General features: G+C 41.6%; 1 protein-coding gene and 1 long non-coding RNA gene across 2 annotated transcripts in view; one reads left to right on the forward strand and one right to left on the reverse strand.

Moving 5' to 3' along the window:
- Positions 1–8,132: 8,132 nt before the first annotated feature.
- LOC122153451 lies at positions 8,133–9,653 on the reverse strand. Its single transcript, XR_006165343.1, has 2 exons — positions 9,530–9,653; positions 8,133–8,948 (listed from the first exon to the last, which is right to left on the reverse strand). It is a non-coding gene; the product is annotated as an uncharacterized LOC122153451 (long non-coding RNA).
- A 19-nt stretch (positions 9,654–9,672) lies between these two features.
- ACER3 (alkaline ceramidase 3) overlaps positions 9,673–21,061 on the forward strand; it is a 52,419-nt gene continuing 41,030 nt past the window's right edge. Inside the window, exon 1 of the mRNA XM_042792802.1 lies at positions 9,673–9,859. Coding sequence (XP_042648736.1) covers positions 9,757–9,859 — 103 coding nt within the window. The 5' untranslated portion in view covers positions 9,673–9,756. The remainder of the gene's footprint in view (positions 9,860–21,061) is intronic.

A 21,061-nucleotide genomic window follows, 5' to 3' on the forward strand; every position in this document is an offset into this window, starting at 1 on the left:
TGTCTCCCTGTACCCGAGGTTCCTGTCTGTGCTTTGAATTAGGAGGTATGTCAGGCTTGTGGAACCAAGCCCAAGCTTTCCTGAGAAAATACGAGTCAAAGACATGTTTTGAAAATAAATATCAAAGCTGGCAAGTGAGGTTGATGGAAGACGGAACGGGCATTGTTAGAAGCTGGTAGAAATAAAATAAGAGGAGCACTCCATGGCAGTTTCACACAGGACTCAGCCTCTTGCCAATAGTATCTGGGGAATAGTGCTCAAAGACCAAAAGGAAGAGCATTGAGTCTCGAGCGGGGAAGAAATTAGAAGTGTCTGTCTTTGCCACTCCGATAACACAAGGAATAATAATAGAGTGGGAGAAATAAGTGTGGAGGGTGGGGTTAAAAAAAAAAAGAATGAGGAGAAACTGGGCAATAGAAAAGCATGTCAGAGTTATAAAAAGAGACAGAGAAGAGAATTTTATTCATGAGCTTTCCAAATGCATTTGCCATTATCGCAGGCATGAGAATATTATTCTGCTGCTGTCAGGGGGCATGTGACTGGGGCTCCAGCCGTCAGAAAATCACTGCCAGCTGTCAGAGGGCCAAGCCATTAAGGGCGATGGGCCAACACCAATCACACCGTAAAGAAATACACTTGCTTGTCAAGAGATTAGCAGTCTGGCCTCCAAAACCTTCGGAAAGCATTGGCTTAAAAATTGGAGATGGTCATGTGAATAGGGCAGAGTCTCTGGCAATGGAAGCAGTGGGTAGAAATGCTCCTTTTAAAAGGGGAACACAAGCACCAGCAGTCCCCTAACCTATGCCAGTCATACCTGTTCATGAACAAAGCACATGGTTTGGGTAGCAGAAGTGATGAATACAGTTCAGTCTTAGAGTAGTATAGTTCCCCAGCCTTTTTCAGTGATGGTCCTAGAGAAAATCCTAGAGATGGACCAGCAGTGCTTATTCTATGGGCCCTTTATTTTTTTTGCAGGTGATAAAATGTCATGGTTTAACCCCAGCTGGCAACTAAGCCCCATACAGCTGCTAGTTCACTCCCCACCCCATGGGTTGGGGGAGAGAATCAGAAGAGAAAAAGTGAGAAAACTCGTGGGCTGAGATAAAGACAGTTTAATAGGTAAAGCAAAAGCCACATATGCAAACAAAGCAAAACAAGGAATTCATTCACCCCATCCCACAAGTAGGCAGGGGCTCAGCCGTCCCCAGGACAGCCGGGCTCCATCACGCATAACAGTGACTTGGGAAGAGAAACGCCGTCACTCTGAATGTCTCCCCCTTCCTCCTTCTTCCCCCAGATCTGTATGCTGGCGATGTCACCATACAGGATCGGATGTCTCTGGGGTTGGTTGGGGTCAGCTGTGTCCATTCCCAATCCCTTGTGCCCCTCCAGACACTCACCAGTGGGGTGGGGTGAGGAGCAGAAAAGGCCTTGGCTCTATGTGAGCACTGCCCATCAGCAGCTAAAACATCCCTGTGTTATCAACACCTTCCAGCACAAATCCAAAACACAGCCCCATACTAGCTACTATGAAGAAAATTAACTCTATCTTGGTCAAAACCAGCACATAAATATAAACTTGGTTTTTGACGTCTAGCCCACAAGGGAGTCACTGTACCCCTTCCCTGAGACAGTCACATTCCAGGTTCTACCAGAAAGCCACAGAGCTATTAATATGGATCACAGAAATCACACAGCATTCACAGAGGGTGCTCTAGGGTTTGTGCTAAGCATATTGGATCAAGTTTAAACCATATGTTAGTGTTACCTAACTTTTTGGTCACACCTACCGTGGCATTTGAACTCAGAAAACCATTGAATGATTCAGACTGCCCACAGCTGCCATGCTCAGCACTCAGTACAGACAGAAGTTGCCTGAGACGGTAATTCAGTATTATATCACATTGGCTTACTGCTGCAGCCATAATGCCTGAACACAGACAGAATTCAGAACGTGATTCATGCACATGATGTAGCTTCATGTGTTGCAATCAGGTAATTCACATTGTAATTAAATAATTATGTCATACTTTTGGATGAAACTTTTCAGAAAAGTGTGTCGGTTTTGATATGTGTCCTGGTTTCAGCTAGGATAGAGTTAATTTTCTTCCTAGTAGCTGGTATAGTGCTGTTTGAGACTTAGTGTGAGAATAATGTTGATAACACACTGATGTTTTAGTTGTTGCTAAGTAGCGCTTATCCTAAGTTAAGGATTTTTCAGTTTCCCATGCTCTGCCAGAGAGGAGATGTACAAGAAGCTAGGGGGGGGCATGGCCAGCAGCTGACCCCGGCTAGCCAAAGGGCTATTCCATACCATACCATAGGATGTCAAGCTCAGCTGGGGGCAGTTGGTTGTGGGGCAGAACATGCTGCTCCGGCATCGGTCAGCAAGCAGTGAGCAACTGCATCGTGCACCACTTGTCTTTTCTCAGGTTTTATTTCTTTTTTCTCAATGACATTCTTTTTCTTTACAATTATTATTATTATATTTTATTATTGTTATAACTTCATTTCAGCTATTAAGCCGCTCTTATTTCAACCCACAAGTTGTACTTTTTTTCTGATTCTCCTCCCACTGTGAGCGGGAGAGTGAGCGAGCTGCTGTGTGGTGCTTAGCTGCTGGCTGGGGTTAAACCATGACAGTATGACAGATATATGAAGTTTGACATGTCAAACACCTGGATGCTACCATGCCCAGACGCCAACTCTCTTTCAAATAAATACATGAAGTGTGAGGGCCTCACCAAAGTGGCTAAAGCACTGTTTCTCTGCAATACCAGCTGAAGTGACTTGCTTCTCAGGAGCTGATGCCACCAAGAAAGTAGGGTCAGTGGTACAAAAGCTCCAGAAAACTTCTTTCTTTCCCTGTCTAGTAATGAGCTGTCCTACTGAGGCTGATCATCAAACATTTATTGTGGGAATGACCATGGGACACAAGTCACCCCAGAAGAAAGTTGCAAGTGGAAATGTATTACTGTATTGCCTTTTATTTAATTTTATCACCCTTTCAGATCATAGGTCTGAAATATCCAAGCTATGCTAATAAAGTCAATTGGAACTGTATGAGCAGTCTCCTTTATTAATGACTTGTTAAAGAAAAGAGTTTGGCTGAGAAGTAAGTTGATTAGCTCACCGGTAATTAACTGATATCCAGAAAAGTAACAAAGGATTTTTGCCAAGTAAATAATGACTCGACCTCTCTCCTCTCCTCCTCCTTCCTGCAGTAAATGAGAGAAATATAACAATGGTTTCTTTACATGAGCAGAATGTGCTTCATTTCCAGGCTAGGTAGAAAAATTTGCATATGTTTGGGGTAAATATGTCATTTTCCCAGAGATCAAGGAAGAGTACAGCAGCTGCCTTCCCCACCGTAGGTGCAGTGCAACTCAAGATATTTCAAGTGTTCAATTTTAAAAAAATTCTTTTAACATTTGACATTTTAATATATCTGTGTCTGCTTATCACTGAGACTTTCTGCTTGCTCCCAGTGGTTTTCCCATTTTGTTGCAGAGGTTTCCAAGAGCAGCAATATGAGGAAATTGCTTTCCCTATCCATGAGACCAAGTGCCAAGCAGGGCACAATTGGATGGGCAAGGGTTTTACAGAGCGCGTGGTGGGATATATTGCCTTCCAGGCTCAGACATTAATTGATTCATTATACAAGATACAGTGAACAAATGGTTTGTGGGTGCTTTCTTCCCTAAACTGAAAGTTATAAGAAAAGGGTAAGATACTGGCAATAGATAGTTCCTATAAATCCATTCCCACTGGGGTTTTGGGAAAAAAAAATCTTGAGCCCTTATCACTCACAGATTCAGGTTAGCCTGTCTTCCAGACAGTTTCTTGCTTCTTCATGATACTTTGCCTTCAAAATTTGCATTAAGTCACACATATCATTGGGGCTTCCATTCCTGCAGTAGGTGATCACTGATCAGTCTTTGCCCAGTCTCCACCTGATCATACACCCAAAATGGTATGAGTGAGGACAGATACACATCAAGAGCTGGCACTTTAAATCAGTGGTGCCAGAAACTTTAGCAGCATGAATGCAGATGGGAGGAGGCCCCAGCTTGAGGAGCTTTAGCTGGATGGGTTAGCAAACACATTCTGACACCCAAAAGTTTGTTATTTATGTCCACCTGTCTGCACAAGGTAGCTGCTATTACCAGGAGAGTCCTGCCTAATTCACCCAGTGGCTTCAGACGCTGTCAAATCACATAAAACATGGAGCCTTCCAAATTTTTACTGCAGTGTTGAAAATATGTTTGTTGTACAACAACTGTCTTTCCTCTGTGCCACAGCAATATCATGATACTACGTACAGATAATTTTAACCGCAAGCTGCCGGTGCCCTCCCTTCTCTTCCCCAAAAGGAGCCAGTTGTAAGAGAGAACTAGTGATGTGCTCTCCTCCAAACCCTTTCTTGCCTCCATTCATGGGGAGGGAGCTGGGATAGGAACAAAAAGAGAAGCACTGCTCTTGTTCTCACCATGTGAAAAGGGCTACTGCCATTTTTTGAGTCCCAAATGGACTCAGTGCTGCCTGTTCAAGCGCTGGAGAGAGACAAAGTTTTGTAGCTCTTGCCCCCTGATATATCCCTCCTCCCAGATTTCCTATAGGGAGCTCATGTCCTAAGGACAGGTGACTCCAATGAGCAATATAATATCCAGAAGTAAGGCTGCTTCCCATAAATGCCTCAATTCCGGCCAATCGAGGTCAAAGCAAGTCCAAGAGCTGATTAGGCATGTACCTTCCATGGGCGCTGTGGGTATAGAAAATGTAACAGGAACTTCACTGACCTCCAACCAGAGTGGAGTGCTTTTCAGAAGAGAGTAAGGAGTTTGGATTCATGGCCTCACCCAACCCCAGCCAATCAAAAAAGCCAGACACCTAAGCGCAATTCAGCTGCTAAAACATAAGACATTTAGAGCTCTTGGACACAAAACAGCTGAGAGCCATATGGGGGTATGACACTGGATCTAGGGAAGGCATCCTACCTGGCCTTCAGCTGCTGCTCTGAAAGAATCTCAAATGACACAAGATGCCAGTGTTTAAGGAAGTGAAGCCTTGAGCCTTTAAGGCAGGTTTCCCATTGAGATTAACACACTTAAATATTGTTACAAAGTTCATGCAAGCCTCTTCATATTGAGCTTTGCGTAAGTTAGCAGGCAGAAAAAGACTGCTTGCTCTATTTTTCCTAAAAAGCAAGCTGTTTACAAGTGTAAACAATGAATTGTTACAGCACTTGCTTTTGCTCTTTGAAAGCATGTGAAGAATTTCAAAGCACAAAGGCAGATCGATTCCCAGATTCCTTTGAAAGTCAATGAGATTGAAGCACGTGCCATTTGTGCTTTTGGAAATTCTTCCTCCCATGATAAATTTTCATTTCAACTTAAACTGGTGTACATTTACCATAGATATTTTGCAGCTGATAAGGGCTCTGATTCACATCTAAGGGTGAATTAAGCTCAGATGACTGGAAAAGTCACTAAACCGAGCTCTCCTTCCATGTTTTTCCCATCATCAACTGCTTCTCCCTCAGGAATGGCTGAGCAGTAAGTTTATCTCCTCCCGTACCAATTTCAGTCCTGCAAATTAGTGCAAACTGACACCAATTTTATTTCATACTAATACAATGGGTTGAAAGCTGCAGGTGCTTGGAGACACCTACACATGCTGTCTGCTTTCAGGGTAGTAACCACTGGGTGCAGATAAGCTTCAGCTTAATCTAGTGCTACAAGAAAGCAAACATACTGATTTTGGTAAAATGGGTCCTGCTGTGGATGGATTCACCTGCTTCAGCTTTTGATTTGAAAGGTTTTGGGACACATCTTGATAGACCCAATAGGATAAGCTTCTGCTAGGAAAAGGACATAGAAGAAAAATGCCTCCTTAAAATCTGCTTGAAGGATTGGACATAGGACTGAACCGTCCTCTGCATGAGCTAATGTCCTCTCCTTGGTATGTTGCACCTCCTTTCCTAAATACCTACACCCAGCCCCTGTTTTCATCAACCCTTTATAACACTATTCAAGTTGTTGTATTCATATCTGAGCTCTTCAGTGGATGAAGAGCTGAAATCTGTGATGCTGTCATTCATGACCACAGCAATTTGTCACAATTCATACAGTAGCCTTGAAAATATGACTAAGAACAGTCATATTACACTGGCGAGTTTATGAATATTTATATGGCTCTAGGACTTGAGTCCCTTTGATGATGCTTTACAAATGCATGACTCCATTTAATTTCAGCGCAGACAATTCTGCTTTTACCTAGCTATGAATAGGAAATCAGTTCTGCTAAAGTCTGCTGAAGTTTCTTGGATCAGATCCTTCCTCACGAAAGGAAACGACTTCTCTTTTTCATGCATTCAGGTGCCAGTAAATTTCTGTGATACTACTTCAGGCATAATTATCATCATCCCAACAACAGTACTCATAAAGAGCCCTTAAACTTCAAGGCACTTTACAAAGAGTCTGATTCAGCCTCTTATAATGCTGCTTTTAGCATCTTACTCATGCTATCTGCATATAAATCAATGGGATAAATTACATGTTACACAGGATTGGACTTGCAGGATCTAGAGGTGTTAATGACCTCTTTCTGTAACCAGTACCAAGTCGACAATTACCAGAAAGCTGCCAATAATGATATTTTGTGCTGCAGTATTTGGAAACCGACATTACCATGAGACGTGAGAGTTCCAAGCTGAGAACCCAGACTCGGGATTCCATGCCAAAGATGCTGGATAGGCTATGACACAATAAAATAAGATCTTAGGAGAGGCAGCTCCATAATTAATGTAAAATTTGAGCAGGTGATTTATAGCACAAAATTCAGCTTTATTTATGCAACTGATACCTATATTTTAACATTAGTAGAACCAAGTAGTGAAAACATCGTCTAGATTTTGTGAAAATTTTTAATCCCCCTTCTCCTGCATATGCTGATGAGAGGGAATATGTACAATCTTCTCCAACATATGTAGGCATAATGAGTTCTAATCAATGTTTGTTAGGTCCCATTTTATGCAGAAATTAAACAACCATGAGCACAAGCCATGAGAAAGTGTTTGCATAGAGCAGGGATAGAGAAAAATGTTCTTCTTTAGGTGTCATTCCCTGAGTTTTACAGATCACAAAGAGAAATAGCTGAACGTGTGCAATTTTTGAACATCAGCCCTTTCCCATTCCCAAGGGAAAAACTATTGGATCCACATACTAAATTTACAGGACCTATCCCTCTAGTGGTGTTAACTGATGTGACTCAGTTAACCAAACTGATCAGTTAAACCGTGAGGCTTCAGGGCAATGTAAAACTGTATGGAAAGAGGATCCTTTGCCACAGGCAACCAGAGGCTACAGGACTCCATTATTCCCTTGGCATGCCAAGTACATTTTCAGTAATACTGGAAATAAGCATTTTGGGAGCTCTATATTTGTTTCTCTTCTTGTTATTTCAGAAAGAAGACATTCCTTCCATAGGTTCCACAGATCAGACAAAGAAAATCCAACAGCTGGACATAGGTAGGTTTGCCTGTCTAGTCAGACAGACCACATTTAGATGCAGTTAACTCCAGGCTGTCACATTATATCCAGTGCAGTAATGTACACTAGAAAATGTAGCTCATGGTTACAGAGGAACATATTGCTTTTAATATATATCATTGTAACCCCTGAAATGGTCAAAGTTGGTTTTGTGGAAGATGAATTTACCTTTATAAAACAGTTTCAGGAAAAAAAAAAAGCTTGTATTATAATGGTTTGTGGCTGGCTCTTCAATACTATCCTTCTGAGTGCAGTGACTGAAAGGTTTGCCAGAGTTCAAAAGCAAAGAACCAAACCACAGAATAAGTCAGAAATAAATGCATATTGTGATGAAGAACACAACAGAAACATGCCAAATAAATAAAAATTCCCCAATGATATAAATTAAGGGCTAGCTATAAATTTTTTCTTATCTAGAAAAAAACCCAGAATAAATAACAACCCACATTGTTGTTATTTACCCTATGCAATCTTTGATTCACCTTGCCCGGTTTTAAAAACAGCTTCATGTTTTGTTTCTATTGCTATTACAAATCTTCTCATGTCCAGCATGTATGTGATGAGAAAAGAAATAATCATAAATATTTTTAATATTTATTTAAAGCCAACTGTAATTGAATATTACACAAATTGTTTGGGTTTTCATATTGTTTCCATTTTGTGCTCCCAGTGTGCAAACGGGATATTTAATAGTTATTTCTTTAGTTTATGACCTCCTGCAATTTCAAACTTTGAACTATTTTTCTGTTAGGAACTTTTAAGCTTGAAATGGTTAACCATGATAACAAAAGAGAAGTAAGAGCCCTACAAACTTCCTTACTATATAAATGGCACCTTCAAAAGCCCAAAAAGCTAGTGCCTCAACCAGTCTAGAATCCTCCTCATTGTTTACAACCAGTTTTGTGCTTCTGAATGAGTTTGGTTCTCTTCCAGACCTCAATCTTTAAAGTCTAAATCTGGGGAGAATAATCTAGATCTGAAAAAAATAAAAAGACAGGTCTGCATAAAAAAAATGCATAGTGATTTTGATGATGTTTTGACAATCTAAGTATTTTATCATAGACATCACTAAAATCAATTCTGAAGGCTTTGTATCACTAGGAAAAACGCGGAATACATCTCTACCCGACGCTAAATGCAATTACATACAAGCTGAACGGCAGAAGGTAGGTTATTCTTCACGACAGATGTATACATTATGAAACATCAGCATTTACACTTGGAAAGGTCTGTGCTTAGATTGGATTTTTTTAGTTTACAGAAGGGGCGGTGAGGAGAAACAAGTGTCAAAAGAAGTTTGTGTGTTTATATTGCAGGTATAATCAATTCTGCTGACCAGCACTGTGTACAGCCCTCAAGGTCTGCCGAAAGCTTCTCATCAAGTCTCTGGCACTTCTTCTGAAACATAAAAACCACACGATATTATTAGGCCTTTACTTGTGCATTTTATTATTTTCCCATGTGTTTCAAGTCTTTCCCTTTTTAGACTCTACTTGCCTTTGGATACCAATTCTGCTCGAAGAGCACTTTGCATATTATGGGTTTAAGTATAGTATGCATAGTAAGCACTGAGGAAACTAAATAAGGCATCAGATGAGAGAAAACCCCCGTGTAGTAGGCAGTGCTATAAAAAACCTCCTTCCTCCTCCCAGCCCACGAGTACGAGAAACGCTTGCCTCTTCATTTAAAAACATGAATCCAGCGCGCTGCCTCGCTCGCCCTTACAAACCCTCACCGCAGCCCACAAGGAAAACAGAGCGGGGAAACCACCTCAGTGCCCCCAAACCGGCCCGGGGCTGCGTTATTTTGCCCGAAAAGCGACTGACGAGAAAATCGAGTGAGGAGAAAAGCGGCCGCAGCGAGGCCAGGGACGGTGCTCTCTTCTCCGCAGGGACATCACGCCGGCCCTCTGAACCATACGCGCTCCCAGCCGGCCGTTCCCCCACGGATTTTCCCTAAATCCGCCTTTTTCACCTCACCATTCTTCCCTCCACCCAAGTTTCCCTCAGCCGCAGCCCAGCCCGGCCTTCCCGCAGCTCATCGCCATGGCAACCCGCCGGCCCCGCTCCCGCCGCGGCGGCTCCTCCCCCGGCCGGGCGGGCCCAGCGCCGGCCCCCGCCCGCTGCCGCCGCTCCGGGCCCCGGCGCCGCTTCTCCCTCCTCCCCCTTCCCCTTACGCTCCGTTCTGGCGTGAAACGGGCGCCGCGATGGCTCCGGCCGCCGACCGGGAAGGTTATTGGGGCCTGCCGACCTCCACCTTGGAGTGGTGCGAGGAGAACTACGCCGTCTCCTACTACATCGCCGAGTTCTGTGAGTGGCCGCCCCGGCTCCGGGGGCCGCGTCCCGGCCGTCGCCGCCTCAGTCACTCCTGTCCCAGCCCTCCGTGCCCTCACCCCACTGACTAGGCCCCACGGCAAGGGAACCCCCTCTTCCTCCATGGCCGCTTTTCCCTGAGGGAGGCAAATGGCGGGGTAACGGGGCCCCTGCCCTTCAGTCAGCCCCGGCGGGTGGAAATGCGTGTTTTCCTGTCTCCTTCCCGCCCAAATCCGTGTTTTAAGGAGAGGATGGTGTAGCCCCTTCGTTCCCCGCACCCCAGGGTGTTCTTTGCCCCCTCCCCATCCCAAGGCTGTCCCTTCAGCCTGTGTCTGAAGCAATGGTAGGGCAGGAGAAGGGTGTCTGGGGAAATGTCAAAGGGGTGGCGAAGTGAGGTGGAATTTGGGGTGCTTGACACTGGGATGGGGGGTGGTTGTGTGGCACTGTATGGGTGGCTGGAGAGGGGAGTTTTATCTGAAGTCATTCTTCGGGTGCGATGCTGTAAAGCCCCACGGCTCTGCAGCTATGCTCCCCTTCAGAGGAGATGGGAGCATCTGCCCAGGCATGGCCGGCCAAACCAAGCAGAACTGTTCAGGGAGAGCAGGGAGGGAGAAGGGATTGCTGTACAGAAGAGACATCTTCATCCAGGAGAAATACCTTCACCCAGCTGTTTTTTGCTGGGTCTTGACCATCGTCAGGTTGCTCTGCTGCAGGCGGTGTGAGTTAGAATAGTTTGAAGGATTGCTCTGTTGCAGGTGGTGGTCTTTTAGGATAGCTTGGAGCAATGGCGAGAGAGCAGGCTGTTTTGACCTCAAAACTCTCTCTGCCAGAGGCAGTCAGGAATTTGGATGTATTCAAGTGTATTTTAGGCAAAGAAGAAGTTGCTTTAACTGAGCAGGTGCTTGAGGAGGGAGTATATTGTGGTAGCTGATAAAGGATCAAGCTCTCTGTCACTGATTTGCTGAAAAACTAAATACTCTTGCATCCTGGGCAGTGACTTTGAAGGGTGTAGTAGTTGTAGTTATGTGCTGCCACCTGACAGACACCCTGCCCCACAAAAAACTTTCACGTGTATAAGGTAGGCAGTTGCTTTTGAAGTCTTAAGACCCTAGAAAAATACTACTAAAGCGAACAGGCTCACCTGCTCTGAAGTGCTTGGAGTGGGCAATCTGAGGAGGCCTTTTGCATAGCTGGGATGCTTCAGCAGCGCTTTGGAAGAGCTTGGCATGCAGGAGATGGAAGGTTCTGGGTGTCCATGCCAGGCTGTGACTCCTGGTTACGAACATTGACATGGGTGAAGGACCTAAACGAATAGTTGTGAAAGAGGTTTCAGAGTGTGGGAATGGGAAGGAGTACAGGGTCTGAATAGCAGTAGCATGGGAGGCATAGAAACTCAGAGGAAAAAGGAAGTTGGTGTGTAGATTTATGGCTGAGAAGAGGCAGGCTGGCTGAAGAGGGAAGAAAATTAAATACTCTTAAGATGGGACAAACTTAGAAGTTTTTAAATAGAATGAGACTTTTGCAGAGTATGTATTTTTGTGTTTTCCCCGTGGCAAAAAGTAATTTGTGAGATAATCGTCATAGGGAAGAGGAAGCTCTGTTAGTTCACCCATGTAAAAATAAATTTGACTAGCATGTAAATTTTTGAAATTATCCCCGCATTGTTGGCCTTGTGAACTGATACTTTTCATCTACTTCTAGATTACACAGAAGGAAGATAAGGATGAGTTTAATGGTAGGAGGTAAAAAAGCATGTGTTCTGAAGGAAAAGGGTCTAATTATAGAAGGTCTAGTCTCTCCTTACAGTTTTGATATTTGGGACCAGAGTTTGTTGGTCTGTCAGTTGTGCTGGAAAAAATGTGTATGAGCTGTGCTGTAAATTCAAGCATTTAAATGGTCCAACTTTAAAAAGCAAAACAATAAATAAGTCCACTTTGTTTTAGGGTTAGTTTAACAGTAGATAATTTCAGTAAAGATGTCAAGATGGTTTAGATTTTGTTTAGCAATAATTCTGTAATTGCACTTTATTGAACTTTCAGGGTCAGAGGAAATGATTTTTTTTTTTTTTTCTTTGGATGATACGAACCCACTGCATTTAAATCTTAGCCAGCAAAAGTTGGTAGGGAATGTATCTTTAATAAAACAACTAAGTGGTCTTCCCCAACTAAAATACTTAATGTGAAGGTAATTACTTTGGAAGATCAGAGAGACGTTACCCTGAAGTCTAGTTGCTTCATCAGAAGAACTGAGAGTATATTCGGGGGTCTGTGTGGCCCAGCAGCTTTCTGTTAGTTGCTGTGCCTTTATGGCCTCCTTACACTGTCAGAAATTCAGATTCAGAGCACAAACAAACCAGAACATACAAAAGCATTTTTTTCATCTCTCAGAGTTCTCATTGTGGTAATTTTTGATATTGCTGATACTGTTTTTAAAAGTCGGCACAGCCTGTATTATTTTAAGTGTTACCTTACAGAAGGGTAAAAATCAGTTTCTTACATCTCACAGTCTTGGTACCACTCAGTTAAGCTGATGGTATTTAAAAGTTTTGCATTAAATGTTTGTTAAAAATAATTTATAAGAAAGTGTTGGAGGCCCGAAGCTTGGAAGATACCGGCAGCTCCAAATCAAGTATTAAGTTTTCCTTAGGTTACAGGCTGAAGAGCCAAACTGAAAGCTGCTTGTGCAAATTACATCTTTGTGCCATTTAGCAATTTGTTTTAAATATGCTAATTTTAGTACAAATTGCTGCATTGTGTTCCAGAAGCCTACATGCAGTTCTTTGTCATTCACTCCTTAAAGAACTGGTATAAATGATGGCAGCTAACCAGTTGTATGTATTCAGAGATGCGAAGGTGAGGTAAGGTGTTTTTGTAGCACTTCATATTTGCATTCTCTTGATGTACCCCAAACACAATGACCTGTATTCAGAGATTCATTTTTTTATAACAAAAAATGCCTTTTCTTGCCTTTCTGACTTTGCACCTAGCCAGTTTTCCTCCCTTGTGGAGGTGGATGACTAACTGCTCTACATCTTTCTGTAGAATATTAAACCAATTGAAACAGAAAACCAATTGAAAAGAATTATTTTGTAAGCTTAATTATGTTAAGCCCTAAAATGACTCTTATATCCCTCTCTGATCAAATCTATTGTGTGATGTAGTAATTCCTTCTTCATAGTTTTTCAGGAGTTTTGATTGACTCCTATGTGCTAGAGGGCAAGTAGTAGAGATACTTTTTTTTTTTTTAACTAACCTTTTCCAGCTCCCAGTGCTTGTATGCTGAATTAGCCAAGCTTTCCTATGTCAATTTAAGCAAAATAATAATAATAAAGGAAAAAAAAAAAACAGGATTCTCCCACCAAGCAAACAAAACAAGGTTAAATATAAGTTCTGTTCTTTAACACTAAGTGCTTAAATTTTACATTTTACTCTTTATTTTAGCAAGGTTGATGTTTCAGGCCATGTAGTGTGCAGTTTTGGGGGTCTGCTTTAATGTGAGTGTCTATATGACAAATGCTGCCTTACCCTTCTTGCATTTACTGTCATCCCTGTAAGAAGGGTTTGTCTTGTGGAATATGAGGAGTGGATATATCTAATCTTCACAGATTTCCTTTGTTGAAAACATGGCGAGTAGTATCAATTTAAACAAATATTTTAAATTTAAAGGAGCCCTGTGTGGTAGCCAAAGGCTTATAATTTTAAACCAGGAGAATCATGGGGGTAAATTTGTTATCAACTCAGTGCTGTGTTTCAGTTTGGATCAAACTTGAGTGATGTTTCCAGGTATGTGAAATATTGCCTTGAGCTGTCATTGTCCATGACTAATATGCATCATCTACAACGTGGCTGCTTTTGAGATAGTATATCCTTGTGTAGGCATTTACAGCAGTAATCATCTGAAATACGGCTTCGGGCTTCTCAAAGAATTGGTGAAATAGTTTCTTTCTTGGGTTCTGGTCCTGTCTTGGTACCTTCTGCTACCTTCAGATAAGAAAATATTATTATTGCTAGCATTAGATCCATTGCTTTTTGCTTTCATTAAAGATCTAGTAAATAAATATTGGTAACTGTGCTGTCCTTATGGGACCCTTATTTAGGAAGAAAAAAAAAAAGGAAAGAGTTAATGAGTATGTTTTAGCCACTTTTGCCGCTCTTCCTTAAATAATTCCTATTTTTGCTTCAGACAAGAGATTAGAGATTGAGATGACTGTTACCTGTATTGCTAGATGTGAGATATCTCATTAACACATAGATGGCCGTCTGAGCATTCTCTGCATTGTGAAAAGTGACACAAAAATACGGTTGGGTTTTTTTTTTTTTGAAGCTTTGCTTAAAGAAGACAGCTGTCAAAGATGCACAGATCTCTGCTTTGCATGGGTATCATTACTTTAGAATTTAACAACTTGCAAAATTTACTTAAAGCTAGAATAATGTCTCTAATACTGAATTTCGACTGCCACCTATGTACTGTCACCTGTTCCTCTTGGGTGTCCTGCTGTATTTTGCTTCTTTTGCCAGAGGCTTTGGAAAGCAGCCAAACTCTGCCCGTGTGAGTTAATAAAATAAAACCAACTCTGGCTTCAAGAACTCTGTCTGTTCTTTCAATAATAAAGTGGCAGGTGAAGGAAGAATCATCAGGATTAACTGGGTGTGATCAGCCACAGCCAGGCAGTTGGGCTGAATCATTTAGAGACATCACTACACAGATCAGTTCTCAACTGTGATTTAAGAGAAGACGATGTTACAGCCTCACAGACTTTAAGACTGAAAGGGATTTGAGTATGTATCTTTAATGACCTAACTGCAGGAAGCCAAATCACAAGTTTCCTCTTTAAATTTATCAGGCTCCTTGAGGGAGCTCCCTCAATTTAGGGGGGCAATACAGACAAAAAGGTAAAGGGAACATTAAACTAATTGCTGGTAGCTGTAATGTCAAGTGCAGTGTACAGAACAGTGCTCAGCTGTGGGTTGCTTTGTAAGAAAACACTTCTAGCTTGCTTTTTGTGCTGTGGACAAAAAAGAAGTTGAAAGAGGGGTTCCTTCCTTCAAATAATAATATAGTAAATAAGTAAACTCAAATGTCAGACAGATGGTCTCTGCTGTCATGCTTTCTTATTTCTTTAATGGTTTTAAGTGATTTTGAGTCAGTGGCAAATACTGTTGCATTAATTTCTTTCCCATCCCAGACTGTAAATACATATACTTGGCTGAAGCTTGAAGATAATCTTGTGTCACTGTTTTGATGCGTTTTGCCACAATTAATGATTTATATTTTTTTTTAACTTTTTTTTTTTTTAATCTCTTGGCCACTTTCTAATCCATGGTGCAACTTTACCTTTCATCTCATGACAGTTTAATTTTCTGTTTTCCCAAGAGCTTTCATTGAAAGACAGGGTCAAAGGCTTTTGGAAAGCCCACGTTTGTCCAATCAACAGTTCTTATATATTGATCACATTGTGGATATGCTTAATATTTGACGGATGCTGTGGTAATGGACCACATGTGTGTTTATCTACTAATACTTGTGTAATTATTAAGTGACAATAAAATTCTTAAATATGGTTTAACAAAGCGTTTGATTACTCTGTAATTAGTGCTTAATATTCAGTACTTGTACAGCTGGCAGTTGGACATCTGCCACTCCAAATGGCAACAGAACAGTGACATTTGTACAATTTAATTTTGCTTATGTGCAAACTGAGGCAGAGACAGGTTTGTGAACTGCATGATATGAATCTGCAGCGTACATATTTGTAGCTAGAAATAGGAAGATTAATGTAAAATAAATTATGGTAAAGAAACACTGCTGACTTTTAAATGGCTTTAAATGAGCCTTTAGTCACAGATAAAAAAGGCTGTTGTCATAATTGAAAGACAAAAATGCCTTTAGTCTGGGGTTTGTTGTGCCTTTTTTCTGTGTGTGTGTTAACTGCTATTTGTGTAATGCATTTTCCATATTTGCTGGAGCCTTTCACAGATCAGTGGGGAAGATGTTTTTTAAACAAAAGAAACATTTAATAATCACTGCAAAAAAGTTCAAAGGAACTCTGGGAGTTGTTTCCAGTCCCAGCAGCTCAGCAGTAAATAGTCATTTTATCTTGCAACACATGCAAGTGCTCACACACTTGACTGTTTCTCTGACTATCTCAAAAGCCTAAAGAGGATCACAGAAAGGTTCATGGATTATAAAAGGTTAAGAAAATGCAAAGAGTTCTTTTAGTTCAAAATAAATACCAAAAAATGAAATTTATAATTCTAGAAGGGAACTCACAAGTGGTTATCAGGGAAAAGCTACCTGCTTTTGATTGCTTTGAGTTTTCTGGGTGTGGAGCTCTTTACACCTGCCTCATTAATTACAGCCTTTTTTCTGTCCGTTAGCAGAGAAGCTGAGCTTCTGCATGAATTAAAGGTGCTTGGTTATTCTGTGGTTGTGGGAGTAGTACTACAAAGAAGAAATTAAGGTGTCAGGAAGGGATAAATTTCTAAAGAATGTTACAACCTAAAAAAAGATCAGCACTGTTGATCTTTGAACATTAATTGATCTGAATATCCCCTGGGTAGAGGGTATACAAGCTCTGGGATATACAAGCTCTGGGTAGAGTCCCAGTGATTTTGCTGGGCACCATTTAGATTTAAGGTTTCAGGCACAGACGCTTTTGTGTGCTTGAAAATGCGACTGTAATATCCTTGGGGTTTTTGTGCTAACTCAAAAACCTGAGGTGTCTGACCAGGATTTTTTTTTTCTATCTGTTTTTACAAATTAATTTCCTTGAAGAAATGTGCTGCATATGCACTGTCATCGGTGACTGAAAAACTGCCATTTTCTAAGTGATCAGTGCAGTCAGAATATGCAGGGTCATTATTTCCTTTACAGTAAGGTCCAATGACCTCTGGCAGAGTACATACTTCAGTGTGTCTGGCGTTTGGGAGGCAGAAGTAGCCCTGTCTGTCAATCCCAGTGGGGAAGTACACTTTTTGTGGCCACCCCAGCCTCATGAGGTTCCTCTCCAGTTCTTTGCCTTTCCAGCATCTGGTGACTCAACCTGCCCTCCACGTTGCAGAGCTTTCCCGAAGGAAATTCCAAACTTTATTTCAAAACTGAGATTAGTGTCCGGTAGCACGTCTGTTTCCCAGCTGTGTCCTGGGGCTTTATTTTATTTGGTTTTGCATTATTCCTTGGTTCTTTTGGACTTCTTTTCCGAATCCGGTGCCCTTGGAATGATACGTGTGCAGTGCGTGTCTCTTAAAGGATCTTCAGCTGGCTTTGTGAGAAGAGGGGATTTTTCCCTTGCAGCCTGGTCCAGGCAAAGTTGCCCTGATTCTCCTCTCTAACCAGAGGAGCTGGAGAAGGGGACAAGAGCGTGGGCAGGTTCAGCTAGACAAGGTTCAGGACGTTAGTTTGAGACTTGACTTTCAGGTTTGAGGGGAAGGCAAGGCTCGTTCTTCTTTAGGCAGGAAAGCAGACATGCAGAATTAGAAAAAGATGTAGTGTTGGGAGGGAGATGAACATCTGCCTCTACCCGACAGCACAAGGTGAGTGAAGCCAGGTCGGTGTACCTAACTCATACAGGCTGTGCCTCTCTCTGTTTTTTCCTTCACATCTGCTTTTCTGTGAGTCATGGGTGCATGGCACAGGGCACCAGAGTATGTTTTGTATGAATTCCAACTAGTAGGATTTCAACTTTATGGTCATAAAACATGACCCTGGAAGCTCTCTGATTTACACAGTGCTTTAATGAGCTCAATATTTGCAGCGGAAGCTCAAGATGCTACTACCCCGTAGGCTGGATTTTTAGTAATTGCTAATTCCAGTTGGATAAGGATTTTCATTTGGTTAAGATCCAACATCTAGGAATCAGATGCAATATTAGATGAAAGATGATGTCTTGTGGAGCTGTCTAGTATAGTTGAGCATTAAAACCAGTCTGGACACTGACAATCTTGGGACCGAGTATTTCTGTATTAGATCTGTTATTTGTTCATCAGGTTTTCTTCATCTTCCCTGGTCAACACCATTTGTTTCTTAAGGCAGAGACCTGTTCCCCAACTGGGAAGCAGCTACTGTGATCCCTTCTAATGGGTGTTTTGACCTTATAATGAGGAAACCCAGAGATACCTGAAAAATTATTCACATGTCTTTGAGAAACAGGCTCTGCAGATCAGCATTTCTCTGAAATCAAGCAGGTCACCTATGACAGGGTGCTAAAATGACCCAATGAACTGATGTTATTGTCACAGAGTGGAATTCATGTTTATTCTAGGTAAGATGGGTGTATTTTTCCTCTACAAGTACTTAACAAGGTTTGCTGTGGAAGAAAGGGTGTGTTTGTGTGATTCTCATTATAGACTTGATTGCTCTTGGAGGGAGTTGCCAGTGCTGCGCTTCCTGCCAGTGCTGGCCAGGTCCAGCGCTGCCCCCAGACAGCAGCAGGCAAGCTGAGGAGCCTGCTCTGTGGGTTATTACACTCAGGAGGAGAGTTGCAGGTGCATTTCTACACATATTCCCTGCGTTTCTCCCACAGTATATAGATGATTTTTTTTTATTTTTTTTTTCAGTCTTGTAGCCTTAAGAAAAAAACCCCACCAAAATGTATAAACTCACAGTTGCTTCAGGTGATATTTTACTCATGAATGAAAACTGATGCCTTTATATCTATCTATCTATCTATCTATCTATCTATCTATCTATCTATCTATCTATCTATCTATCTATCTATCTATCTATCTATCTTTTTTTTTTTTTTCCCCCCTTTTGGTTTTTCTTATTTTTTCCAAGTAATTTTCACAGTAGTGGACATGAACCATATAAGCAGAGAGAACTAACTATGCAATGTGCTGACCAGTGTATGACTAAACAGCCTGGAAAATTGGAGAAGCAAAACATTTTTCTTTCTGTTACTAAATTTAAAAAAGATAAATTTAGAAAGAAGGTGGGCAGTGCACTTTTGTTCATAGTGCCCTGTACCTGCAGGTCTGGCTTCTGCAAATGGATACAGACAGGTTAATGCCACCTCCATACAGCTGCAGCTACTGGCACCAGTGTGGCAGTTCATGGCTTTCTTTACTAGCAGAGTGAAGACCAGATGAGCATTGCCAGTTCATATCACTTGTGCCACTTTCGAGCTGGTGAGTGCAGCTTCTAATAATAATCAGCTCAAGTGAATTGTGTAGATGCCTCAGCAGCAGAGAAGTGCACCGTGGTAGTGAAATCATACAGCAGATGTTGTTTTCATTCACTTAAACAAACTGCTATGGCTTTGTGATCTGTGATATCACAGTTGCTTTTCACTTGGAATTTTGGGGTTTGCTGCCTGCTAAATCTTTAAAGGCCCAAGTTTTCTCCTCCTGTGGGGCCCCTCAGAATATAGTCTTCAGTACAATGTCTAACATCAGCACAGTACTCAAATGTTAAAACTCTTGAGTCCATCCCCATTTAATTTTTCTCGTCCTTCCCTTCTTTCCCTACTCTATAGGCTACAGAGAAGTATTTTAAAGCAATTTCCTTTTCTTCAACGTGTTCCTGTCCAAGCACTTATTTTTTTTCTTGTTTTCAAACTCTTCCATGCTGATTTCCACATGGCTTTTGTATTAACTTTTTTTTTTAATTCTTTATGGTACTTTTTCCACATTTGTCTCAAATCTGTCCTCTGAAAGTCTCCTCTGCAGTCTTCGGGCCACCATTTGTGCTGGGAGTTTGGTTGATTTTATGTATGCTTTTTGACCGTTTCTTATCATTATTCAGTAAAACTGACTTCTGCCTGAATGCTTGGCACCCACCTTATGAACTGTTACTGTGTAGGTACTATATTAAGTTATATTTATAACAAAAAGACAGTGTTTAAAGCTTGAACTTTCAATGTGTTGTATATCTCTTCCTGTATTTGGTTTAGATTGTGAGATACTTAAGATTTGGGCTTTGATCTTACTGTCTTTGTGGAGAAGAAGCTTCATTTTCCCTCTAGATAAAAAGCTTTTGTCAAGGTTTGTAGGCAGATAGGCAACTACCTTTTTTTTTTTTTTTTTTCATTTTTCAAGCAAGAACAAGAAAGTTATCTTGAAATGACAATTGGACAGTGACTAGAGTTGGTGTTAGAAGTTGCAGACCAGGAGCGACAGCCATTGTGTCTTGGGTTAGTGAATTGATTGAGTACTGTTGAAAGTTCTTGTTGAAGGTTGTCATATTAGCTGGAAAAAGTTATGAAGATGTTAGAGAAAAGAAGTGCCTACATAAAAGAGATAAAGTTGGGTTTTTAGGAGTGAATAAGAAGAGTCTGAGTCACTTCTGAGATCAGGTGCCTTTCTTTTATCACATGTTCCAGGTAGCCTTAAGATTTTTCATTTAAAGCAATCCTACAAAAAAAAAGATAGGTAGTTAGAGATGGGATTTTCTATTAGTACTGCTGCTAAGGGAGGGAATGTCACCAATCAGTGTTTGAATGGTTGCTGTAGATCTGAATCGGGCTGTGATTGCTGACTAGTTTCATTATCCCCACATGCTCTGTTTTACATCTCTCATCTCGCCTTTAATTTCCTACCATCCAAGTAGGATGGTAGGAAATTGCAAATGCAAAAGGATGGCATCAGTCACTAGTAGGAGAGATTTTAATTGTTCTGGACACTCCGGGGAAATCCACACTGATAGCAGGAAAGGGAGGAAAACAAGAGGATTTGGATTTTGAAGAAAGGCTACTCAAACTAAAGCTACAAATATCTGGCGAAGAGCACCAACATGAATTATTCTCTACCAGCCACCATCCAGTGAGTGTATTGGGCTCCCTGAATGCTCAGCTCTCCTATCTCACTGCACGGGGCCTGGAAGAGTCCTGCCAGAGCCTCTGAGGTGATACCTGCAGCTTCCTGTGCTGCAAGTTGCTGTCTCTGTTTGTGGCAAGGACTGACAGATGCTGGGCTGGGTGTACTCTGGTAGCTCAAAACGGGCGGCTGCCAAAAGCTGTGGGTTCTGCTCTGGACAGACCCTTAAGCTTTGAGGAGTTGGTGAAGAGACTGGACATGAAGCTGAGATGTGGACGCCAACATAGAATAAGAAAGGTTGGAAGGAGTGAAGTATGATGAAAATTAAATGGATGATCACCGTGACATCATATTGGTCACTGCTTAGTTTTAGCAGTGACTGATGAGTAAGCTTCCCCATCTTGGTTGTCTCCTTCCAGTCTGACATCATCAACCTGTTTTAAAATAA

The sequence above is a fragment of the Tyto alba genome, unplaced genomic scaffold, assembly GCF_018691265.1.
Source record: "Tyto alba isolate M040663 unplaced genomic scaffold, T.alba_DEE_v4.0 Super-Scaffold_2, whole genome shotgun sequence".
NCBI lineage: Eukaryota > Metazoa > Chordata > Aves > Strigiformes > Tytonidae > Tyto > Tyto alba.